General features: G+C 33.8%; 1 protein-coding gene across 1 annotated transcript in view; it reads right to left on the bottom strand.

Annotated features, from left to right (window-relative positions):
* LOC148947468 (lactase-like protein) overlaps positions 1-12,025 on the bottom strand; it is a 114,353-nt gene that overhangs the window by 12,938 nt on the left and 89,390 nt on the right. The window contains exon 7 of the mRNA XM_089095272.1: positions 6,712-6,896. Within this exon, the coding sequence (XP_088951398.1) occupies positions 6,712-6,896 (185 nt within the window). The remainder of the gene's footprint in view (positions 1-6,711; positions 6,897-12,025) is intronic.

Raw genomic sequence — 12,025 nt, 5'->3', positions numbered from 1 at the left:
TCGACTGGCTTTTTTCAAATCATATTATCTGTCAATGACCCAGAAGAATAGGACAGAAACAGATTTTAACCAATATTTCATTATTGAGAAATTACTGCCATGGAAATGAGAATTTAGCTTGTAGTTGTAAATTACTGTATTAGCCAATCAAACCAAAAAGGAAATGGGTCATTTATCTGAAAAGAAAGATGGGACACAACCCCAACTCTCTAGATATCCAGTTGCTTAGTCGCGTATAAACTTGAAACCAGATTTATTAGCATAAACTTGAAACAGGATTAAATACACTCTAGAGGTTCCTAGAAGTTCCACCACGTCCGTTACTATTTTGTGGAAAGGATTTTCAATGATTGGGAGTGGTTACAACGGCAAAATCTCTATGTGGCGTTTTCTGTCTGCCATCTGGCAGTCATGACATTGTTGGCAATGTTTGGCCATATCCAAATAAACGTTTGGCCAAACAAACCTGTTCAAAATCCACTTAGTAATTTATTCCCATGCCCATATGCTCTCTAATAGGTTAACTATGGGCCAGTTTTAGCGTGTCTATTCTGTAGGCTAAAATGACCAATAATTGTCACTTCTGCTTGACACGATCTTCAGTCTTGACAACTCGGTAAATGGTCTCATCTTTTAAAATTAAATCGTTTGCCTCTGTAGGTTTAGCCTTCGCCCATACCCCGAATTATCGCAAAGTTTTGTCCATGCTCTGCAATTCAGGAAAACCTTTTCATGTCTGTACAGGTTGCATCGGGGACTCTTGTCTCTCTGACTTGCTCTAAGACTCGGCTTTCCTTTCTCTACACTTTTGTCCCGATTCTTTTGTGCTTTTCCACCTCCAGAAAACATTGAGTCGTCAAGGTCAAACTGCCGGGCCCCCAAAATATCCGTTTGTGACTCAGCCTGCCTGCTCTGTTTCTCGTTATCATAACCACATAAACTTTCAAATTTACCAGCCTTGAGTGCTCTTTCTCCCTACCAGGAACTTCTTTAAGATCTAATAAGAGACGGCAACTTTCACTCAAAGCTATACAAGCAAACTATATGCTTATAGGCTTCTTACAGCACCGAATCTAATCTGGTATCAACGTTGATTATATTTCCTTACTTGTACTTGTTGCGCGTTCAAGCCAAATCCAGGTTCATCGTAGCACCTAGCAGATAAAGACAAATGTTCTTCCAGCAATTTCGGTTGAGGATGGCAGGCTGTAAGATCTCAGGCGACTGACGATCCCAATGATGGCCGTATTTTCTGAACCTTCTAAATGGCTCCAAATAAAACTTGACTGTTGCAAGTCATGTCTTCCTTTGACCTCTTGTTCTCTTCTTCCATATTGGTAGTGGTAGACGTTTGAGGCATCCTGTCTTTAATTTGGGAATCTGGTCTGCGCATTCTGTTGCCAAACCATCTCAGTCTCCTCCGCTACACATTATCGAAGATAAGTGGGCAATCTCCAAATTTTCTCCTGACTTCGTTATTCGAGATTCTATCTCAGAGACGAATACCCAGGATAAAACAGAGGTATTTGTCGTTGGGTGTATACAAGATCATTGGTTCAGTTGCTTTGGGTGACCATGTCTCACATCCATAAAGGAGATCAGAAAGATCCACAGCTTAATAAACCTGGAGCTTCGTCCAAATGTAGAATTGTTATATCCATTCCACTGTCAAAAAGAATTTCAAGATTTCTTCCATCTGCTTTGTCGTAATAACCTGCTACTGCCTCTGCAGAATCCTGGTGATCATGCCTTTCTGGGCTCTCAGCAAATAAACCCTGTTGGTATTCTCTGACTAGTACTTTTCCTTGGACAGTTTTTTCCAAAGTGTGAAATATCACTACATTCAAAGAAGGCACTTTTTTACTACTTGGAAACTTTAGCACTAGCTTACTTCCTTCCACTCAGTTCTCGTTTGATGACTTTTCTCCCCTCTTTCACTATTGCCGTCTAAATTCCTCTGTTTCCCACCTTCCTTGTCCGGACACTGGTCTCAGTTTGCGCAGCCTGTCTTGAACAATCTTTTGTGGCTTTACTAGCTTGGGAGCTGGCTTCCGTAAAGAAACCTTCTTAAGAGTTCTAAACTGCCTCTCAAGAAGGGCTACCAGCAGGTGGTACGGTACTGCTATTGTAAACTGCCCCACCTGTAAAATCTCAAGATAACCTTTACTGCCTTCAATGGCACAATGGCTCAAGATTTTGCGGTTTTTGTGATTATATTAGCCATAGAAGCCTTTTAGGTAGCCCTTGCATAAAGATGTACAATTGTATGTTTTGTGAAGCTTTATTGGTTCTGCTTTTGTCTAGTTGAAAGCATACGCAAGCATATTGAAAGCATTAAAACACGCATACTAACTTCCAAATTGTGTCCGCATATTCACGAATACTTTTAGATACGTTAAAAGTTACTACCTCAGTCTTAAGTCTTTTTAAAAGATTTGTCTCAATAAATCAGATTTTCAAGCACTCAATTAGAGTGTTCATGTTTTTGTTTCTTTATGTCACATTGACTGAAAATTCTGTAAGGCACTTCCTACTAATCTGGCTGTTGAACATTTTTTCTTTTATCTTGTAGTCAAATATTTCCCTTAATTCGTTGAAAATTCTTAATTTTTGACAAATTCGTCAACATGACCTAGGTTAGGGTCCTAACCATGACTATGGGTAGCACCTTAACCCCTGGGGTAGCCGAATCTAAAGGTATAGAGACGACTGCTACTGAGCTGTGTAAGAAGACAATATTAATTATTGATTGTCTTTAACTTACTTTAGACAACAACTGTACCCGTTAATTGACTCTAGACAACACAGTATAGCTTTATTGACTATAGAACATACGGAACAGGGTATAATGTCCCATCATATTAGGGATACAAAACACAATTTACAACCATAATAAATATGTGAACATACATCAACTCAAAGTATTTCAGAATCAAAAATGACCAAAGGTTAAAAATATCTCAGAACAAAAAAGACGAATGTAATAGGCAACTGTTGCTTATACTTTATATGCCTATCCATACATCCTGTGCTATAGCAAGAATGTATGTATTTCTCAATTTCCCAGTTCAAATTCTACATCCTGTATCCTATATAAATGTAATTGTTTCAAAAACTTCTTATCGTACTAACAGTGGCTGTTTCAAAACTTGGTAACTTGCATTTTTGGTCTAGTAATTTATTTTATCAAAATCAAATTTTGACAAGAACTGCCGGCTTACCAAATTAGTTGTAGAAGTAGTATTTTTAGTATCAGAAGTAGTAGTAGTAGCCTAGTTGTAGTATTAGTATTAGTAGTAGTTGTAATAGTAGAAGTAGCATTAGTAGTAAAGGAAATAGCGATAGCAGTATTAGTAGTAGTATGTACCTATAGCTCTTTGGTTAATTAATCTTCCCTTTTACGTGTTCTCTGAGAATTTGAACTTAATTCTTGATACGCCTCTTTGACTGTTTACATACACAGCGTGTGTTTTTATTTAGCTCAAATTTTCCCACAATATTCTCTTCAAGTTGCATCTTTGGACACTATGTATTATAAAGACTACTGTCATAGTAGTAGTGGTAGTTGTAGGAGTATTATCAGCTGTAGTAGCATTATATTAATAGTATTAGCAAATTTAGAACAGTAGTAGGAGCAATATTAATTGAAGTATTATTATGTAAACACCACCTTTTGGTCATTTGGACATCGCCTTCATGATGCCCAGGAATTTTCAACATGATAGAGTAAGCTGTTCCAAAATATTGCTGATACATTCTTTTAACCCTGTTTTGACACCTCTTTCATCTAAACTCTCTTAGCCTCACAAGTACTTGCAATAGAACTAGTAGTTGGAATAGTTTGGTAGTAGTAGTATCAGTAGTAGTAATAATATTAGTAGCAGAAGTAGCTGTAGTAGTAGGAGGAAGAGAATCAGTAGTAGTAATATTCTTATTAGCAGTAGTAGTAGTAGTAAAAGCAGTAGTATTAATAGCAGCATGCACAAATTCTGTCTTGGTCATACAAATATACCATTTTCGAATGTTACACAAATGTCGAATAGGTTGTCTAAAACAGAAAAACTTAATTTTAAATCAGATTTTTCCTAACAACTGAGATTTCTCCTTCGACTCCCTCTTTACACCAAAATATACTTACCTGGAAAATGAAAATAGGTTACGCAATATTTTAATTCATCCTCCCAAGCTTGAAAATAATGCTTAAGTGACATTCCTAAGTGACCTTTTTCATTGTATGTTTGCAGTGTGTTGTGTTGTTTATTTTGCAATTTGCAGTGTTGTTTATTGAATGTTAAATTTTTCATTTGTTGTATGCATTTTTACATGAAGTTTTTATTTTGTTATTTGGTTTCTTTTCTCCCTGTTTTTGTTTACTGTACCTATTTCTTTTTTTTATGGCGGTTTACAAATAAAATTCATTCATTCATTCATATTACGAACAAATAAACTCATTCAAAACACCTTATTAAAGGTGATACGTCGGAAATTCATTCATATTGAAATGAAAATCTGAAGAAATGTTGAGGGAAAAGTTGAACTAAATCAGAAAATAATATGTGCATACAGATTATCAAAAGGACCTATCAGCATAATTTTTTGAATTGTCATACCGTATCAGAATGAAACTTTCAGGATATCATGAGGGCAAACACTGACAAATTACTCAACTGGCAAAAAGGCACCATTTAAACGCTATTAATGCTATCAGTCCTGCATGCTACTGGTGTTACTATATTAATTCTAATAAAAAAGAAAAAATACTATTTCCACTACTTCTCCTATTACTATATGAAAGGGGCTGTCCCCTCCTCAACGCCTCGCTCTGTACGCTAAAGTTTTTATTGTTTTAAAGAATAAAGTTATGAGACAGAGTCAAACTTTAGCGTAAAAAGCGAGGCGTTGAGGAGGGGACAGCCCCTTTCATATACGGAAAAATTTCTGTTCGTTTTCAGTTTTAATGTGGCTCCTTACTTTCAGTTTAAAAAACTTGTTTTTTTATTTAATTTCTGATCGTTTTTTAGTTAATACAGCTTTTATTTTGGCTCACCGTCATTTAATAAGTAAACACAATTTGCATAAAAATTTTACTTTTCTTTTGCTAAATGGCTGTCTCTAAATTTGGTTCTGACGTAATTTACACATTAACTTATGTAACGAACTACTATATTCGTATATTTTTCTTCTGGCAAAAAATACAAAGTTGCAGATTTTTGCAGATATGAGCTTGAAACCTTTGTTATAGGGTTTTCTGATACGCTGAATCGGACGGTGTGATTTTCATTAAAATTCTTTCACTTTTAGGGGATGTTTCCCCCCTCTTTAAAAAATCAGACAAATTTTCTCAGGCTCGTAGCCTTTGATGAGTAATACTAAACTTAATAAAATTCACATATTTAGAATCAGCATTACAAGCCCATTCTTTTGATACATTTATTGACATCAAAGTTCCGTTTTTAAAAGTTTCGATTACTATTGAGCCGTATCGCTTGTTTTTTTTGTTGTTTTTTTATTACGTATATGTTATTACGTATATGATGGGGTTCTCCCCTTAGTCAATACCACGCTCTTTACGTTAAAAGTTAAAATTTTGTTTAATTCACACATCCCTGAATCACAAAGGCCGTTTAATTAGAATAGATAGCTCTTTTGAAAGAACTAAAAAAAAACTGTAGCGTAAAGAGCGAGGTATTGACTTGGGGGAGAACCCCCTCATATACGTAATAATTTCTGTTCATTTTAAGTTCTAATGTTGCTTCCTAATTTCAGTTGGAAAAACCTGTTTTTTTTTAATTTAATTTCTGATCGTTTTTTAAATAATGCTTGGAAATCCGGTGCCCCCTTCATAGAAATGACCCTTTTCCCAAAGAAACTTCCTCCACGGAAAGATTCTCCCAAGTAACCCCTTCCTCCAGTCCCCCCCACCAGAAAAAAATTCTTCCTGAAAATGTCTGTACACTTCCCAATAACCAATGCAATAGGTAAGTAATGGGCAAAGTTCATAACTTGCAGCCCTTTCCCTGGGAAATGTGGGGGATTAATTCATCGTAAAAGACATATTAATTAAATTTTCGACTATGCTGAACAAAATGGCTATCTCAAAATTTTAATTGGGTGACTTTGAGGAAAAAAATGAGCGTGGGAGGGGGCCTAGTTGCCCTCCATTTTTTTGGTCACTTAAAAAGGGCACTAGAACTTTTAATTTCCGTTCCAATGAGCCCTCCTACGATATTCTAGGACCACTGGGTCAGTACGATTACCCGTAGGAAAAAAACAAACAAATAAACACGCACCCGTGATCTTTCTTCTGGCAAAAAATGTGAAATTCCTCATTTTTGTAGATAGGAGTTTGAAACCTCTACAGAAGGGTTCTCTGATACACTGAATATGTTGGTGTGAATTTCATTAAGTTTCTATATTTTTTAGGGGGTCTTTCCCCCTTTTTTCGAAAATCAGCCAAATTTTATCAGGCACGTAACTTTTGATGGATAAGATTAAACTTGATGAAACTTATATATTTGAAATCACAATTGAAATCTGATTCTTTTGATGTATCTATTGGTACCAAAATTCCGTTTTTCAGAGTTTCGGTTACCATTGAGCCGGGTCGCTCCTTACTGACAGTTCGTTCCCAGGAACTGTTTGATTTTAAGGTTGTTTTTCAAAATTTAAGCCCGGTACTCCCCTCTCTCAAAATTAGTGACTGCTTCTTACCTTTAAGAACATTATTGATGTAGTGTTTGTAGAAATATGTTCGTCTAAAGTCATCCAAATTTCCAGCTTTATCACTGACACCATTTTCTGTAATGTAGATTTTAGGATTGTTATATGTGATTTTAATCCAGTTTAAGATGCTCCTCATTGAAAATGGGGTCACAGACAACCAGGACGATCCACTCCTAAGAAAAAGGATATACTTGAAATCAACAAGAGAAAAAATCTTTCGAGGAAACCATTAAAATACTTGAAATTGCATTGTATATATATATATTATCCTTTGACCTCAAAACAACAATGCAATATACACATTTTACTAACTTGTACTATAATGCACAAGAAATGTCACATGAAATATAAGTAAGGAATGCACAAGAAATGTCACATGAAATATGAGTAAGGAATGCACAAGAAATGTCACATGAAATATGAGTAAGGAATGCACAAGAAATGTCACATGAAATATAAGTAAGGAATGCACAAGAAATGTCACATGAAATATAAGTAAGGAATGCACAAGAAATGTCACAAGAAAACTACAATTTCATCAGCACTGTCTCGTCTGTACTTTTTTTTATTAGTTATCGATAGTTTATTGGGTTTGAGATACCAAAAGTCAGTATCACAAACTGACATGTTTTTTTATTGTTTTTAATTTTAAAAACAAATAAAAACACTTACTACGTCAGCCCAACGAAACGGAGGGGCCCTTTATTTCGTTTAATGATTCTGTTATTTGGTTAGTAGGATAAGTCAGGTATCATTTGTAGAAGTGTTTGGTAGGCGTTAAATCTTTTTCAAGATATAAGACTATATTTGAAAAGCTAAATAAGCAGTATAGTAGCTGAAAATAGAAAAATCATGTAAAGAAAAGTGAGCGGTTCTTAATTTTTTAACTTTCTTTTTCTGAACAACGGAAAGTACTACTTTTATTGTAAACGGTGGCACTGTTTATGGAGCCACTGACGTCAATTGACGAAAATTCATAGGGGACAAAATATATTTGTCATTTCTAAGAAAGGGGGCAATATTGTTTTATTTTTTATAAGCAATCTTTTTTTTTCAATAAAAATGCAAAAAGGCACTTTTCAATAAAAATGCCCCATAATAGTTATTTTTTAATTTTATTTAAAAGGGGAGGGGGAGAAAAACCAGGGTCAATCAACACCCTAATTAGCCTATGGAGGCTTCATGAGCTAAAAATATGTAAAATTATTTGACCAAGTTGAGTAAAAACAGAAAATGTTTGAAGCTGAATGCTCTGCTTCGGATGTCAGCCCGGACTCGGAAAAAGGGGACATGTTTATCCAAGGAATGTCGGCAAGGGGGAAGGGTCATTGATCCTGTTGTTTTTACGGATAATCTATTAATGGGCCGTCATGATTCAACCATCAAATGTCCTATGTAGCAACAGGTTATGGGTTTAATTCGTAAAAACAGCGATTTCTTAAAGATTTTTTTTATTTAATATTTTTAGAGTTTTAATGCATTTAAGTAGTATATTGACATTCCTTACTGCAAAAGTTGTATCGTACTAAATAAGAGATACGAAATACTAGCTATATGAAGATGTCTGCAAAGGGTCATATAGGTAGCTACGGATGGTTGACGAGTAACACATACTTTTGGACAATTCAAATTAAATGACGGTACTGTAAATGTAAAAATTCTATTTTTTGAAAATTATCAGTGTTGGAGTTTACAATGGCAAATACTTCTAAATGGTAGTAAACTATAAGTAAAAATGTTTTAACTTACTTTCAAAGCTATTTTTAGATAATTGCTGCTAGAAAATTACCAAATCAGTTGAATACTTGTATGGAATACTGAAACTCCTATACGTCTTTCATAGATAGTAAGTAGCCCCTTACTTGCCAAGGTCATTCCCTAAGGCACTTGGAGGAGCATGAAACTCTTGCGCAACCAATTTATCTAGCCTTGAGTGTTAGTTATAAATAGATCCTTCCCTAAGGCACTTGGAGGTGCAGTGAACTCTTGCGCAACCAATTTCTCTTGTCTTGAATGTTAGTTGTGCAATGGGTATGTAACATTATGTAACATTATAATGTTATTATCTTGCACTGAGGACGGTCAAGCGGAGGTCTTTACCGAAATATTTGCATTTTAGTTCATATTTTTCACTGGCTTGCATAATCCTCGTTTTTGTTTCGTTTTAAATTATTTAAGGTTTTTTTCTGAATGACATTCCATTACTTTGAAAAAAATTACTATTGTTTTGTTTTACATAAGATGACATTACAAAAAGACATTACTTTTGAATTTTGCTCAGAAGAACCTTATCCCATTTACATTGAAAGAAGAAGAAATGTCTAATATTTGATATTAAAAAACATGTTTTGGTAGCATCAGTAAATACTTAGTTAATTTCAACTAAGTTTTTGCTATTACTACACAATATTCTGTTACCAGCTTGCAATATTTTGACCCTGAAAAGACCAAAAATGACTATTGTTTTGTCTTACATAAAAATTCATTTCAAAAAAATAACTTTTGGCTTTACAAAGAACAAATGAAACTCTTTCACATTGTCTTGAAAAAGAAAAAATAACTAATATTTGGTAATATCAGGTGTGTTTTGGTAACACCAGAAAATATTTCGTTCCGTCAAGTCCCTATTGGTGCAAACTGTTCATTTACAGTTATAGATGATGGTATTTTTTACTATCTCTAGTGCCACCATCTATTCTGTTATAATTAAAGATGGCACCATAGCTAATGTCTTAAGCTAGATTACTTTCAGTACAGTACTTTTGAGTTAGGTTCGTTTGGGTTCAATTCGCGTGGTACATGTAGATAATAAAAAATGGCACTTGGGATAATAAAAAATGCCATCGTCTATAACTGTAAGTGAATAAATGGATGTAGTAGGCGCGTGACCGAACGAAATATTTCCTTATGTTACCAAAACTAGCTAGATATTACCAAATATTAGGTCTTTTTTCTTTTTCAAGACAATTGATTTCATTTTTCCTGGCAAAATCTAAAAGTAATGTTTTTATAATGACATTTTACGGAAGACAATATGATAGTCATTTTTGTTAATTTCCACGGTAATGGAATATTGTTAAGAAAAATCAAAAACCTGTTCCGTCGTCTTGAAAAAAAAATCAGTGTAATAAAAATAATTAAAACATAAAAATGTAATGCAAAGAAATATTTTTATTGAAACACTGTCACAGACAATATTACATGTTATTAATATCATCAATTGTCTGATATTATCAAAATCTAGAATGGTAATATCAGAGTCGTGTCTGGTATTATCAAAAACCTGCCAAGTATAACCAAAAACTTGCGTAATACTATCCAAATCTTGTCTGATACTGCCAAAATCATGTACAAAATCTTGCAAGTTATTAACAAATATTGCATGGTGCTATCAAAATGTTTACCTGATGTCAACAAAATATTTTCTGGTACTACCAAAATGTATCCGACGTAATCGTTTTTTTCTTTAGATTTGCTAGGTTTGCGTACATTGTCTTTTAATCGATTCGTCTTTATTTTCTCTAGTGACATTATTTGCCAATACCCTTTTTATTTTGCTTACAATTTCATTGTCTATTATCTGATTATTTTTAATGAGGTAACAGTTTCGAAATTTATATAAAATATGGCTTATGACACTGTCACATCAGTATGCTTGTCTTCTTCTTGCCTTCTTTCGAATGCTAATAGCAGAAATGTTGAGATAGAATTCATCAACAACCAAGGTGTCCCCAGAAGTATTAGCAAGAAGTTTGTCCTTGTCATCTACTATTAGTTTTATGCTTGCGTTATCTTTAAGCACTATCATCTCTGGAAATGTTACTCTGGAACATCTACCATCACTAGACTTTAATTTTTACTGTAATCAAAAGAAATTTAACTTCTCACTTTTATGACAACGCATTTATACATGTCAAATGATGTCACCATTAGTACGTAATTCACAGTTCAAATATTTGTCATTATGGGAATTCGACGCTACGGGGATTCTATCATGAAAACATAATTTCTTTAAATATTATATCTATACATTCACAATGACTTATTTTTTTTTATTCAATCAGTCCACAATTAGTGCTGATTGAAAACGTACAAAAAATTAACTCAAGTCCTTGACTAAAAATATTCTTTTACCTCGAGCACACACTTAAGGTGTTTTCCTATTGGTCTCTCAAGAAAATAGGGAAAGATGAGCAAAAATGGTTGGGGCGGATTAATGACGTAACTACAGGATAGACCAGTTTTGAGAAATAATGTATCCTCATACCTCAAGTGATGTCTCATACTTAAAAATTGCGTCTCAATTAGCTTGTGGATCATGAGCATTTTGAGACGCATTTGCTTAAAATATTTCTTATTTTATTACTATTTTTGAAAATCATACATTACTTCACGTTGAATTTTATTATTAGAAACAGAGTTCTGTTTCAACATGTACTGTATGAAACAGAGTTCTGTTTTATTATATTATAAGTCAAACTTTGACTGAAGATTCTCTTATGTGCCGTAAACTTTGAAATTGGATATTTACATTCAACAATTTTTCCAAAGCAGCATGACTTCATAAGATTTTTTTTTGGCTTAATACATTTTTAACTTATTCTTATTCTGCTGATTACAAACAAACTAACACAAACATAAAATATTCATTCATCTTTAACGACAACAAAAATAAAATCATGACCAACATATGTATGTCATTTTCGTTTCTTATTCCTAAAATATCCTAATCCATTTATTTTGTTATAAGTTTATGCAATGTCAATTAAAAACATGAAAAAAAGTGGAAAAATTTTCTAAGTTTCCGTGAAAATTGGTCTTCATGTATGTCTCAAAAATTCCATTAACATCTCACAGGCTGTTGAAAAAGTCTCAGAATTTTACCCCCATCCAGAAATTTCTTACTACTTTCTTACAAGCTATTGCCAATTTCGTTTAAAAAAAATATCTTATTCGTTTTGTAAAAAAAAAATTATTTTGCATGCGTCAAAATATTGAAATACAAATATCTTTTCAATTTGACTTTAGCATCTACAGTGCTCTTTTTCATAATGTCACCGATTTTGAAGAGGCTACCTCATTAGCTTTTGAACTTACGAGCACTAGAGTAAATGCAGATACTCTCCAAAATATAAAGGGAAAAATGTTAGATAAGCTAAACTCATTACTAACATCGAGCATGGAGATAAATACATCTTTATATTGGCCAAGTAAGAAAGTAATTGAAGAAAGGTCATCCTTACCGTTCCAAGAAAGCTAGAAAGAACAACGAATCTCTTGGAAAAGGAAATACAGTATGCTA

The sequence above is a fragment of the Artemia sp. Qi Xiang Cuo genome, chromosome 10 (assembly GCF_049724085.1).
Source record: "Artemia sp. Qi Xiang Cuo chromosome 10, ASM4972408v1, whole genome shotgun sequence".
In the NCBI taxonomy this organism is placed as follows: domain Eukaryota; kingdom Metazoa; phylum Arthropoda; class Branchiopoda; order Anostraca; family Artemiidae; genus Artemia; species Artemia sp. Qi Xiang Cuo.
Note: the sequence above shows the minus strand (reverse complement) of the source record. Positions and strands in the feature narration are given on the sequence as shown.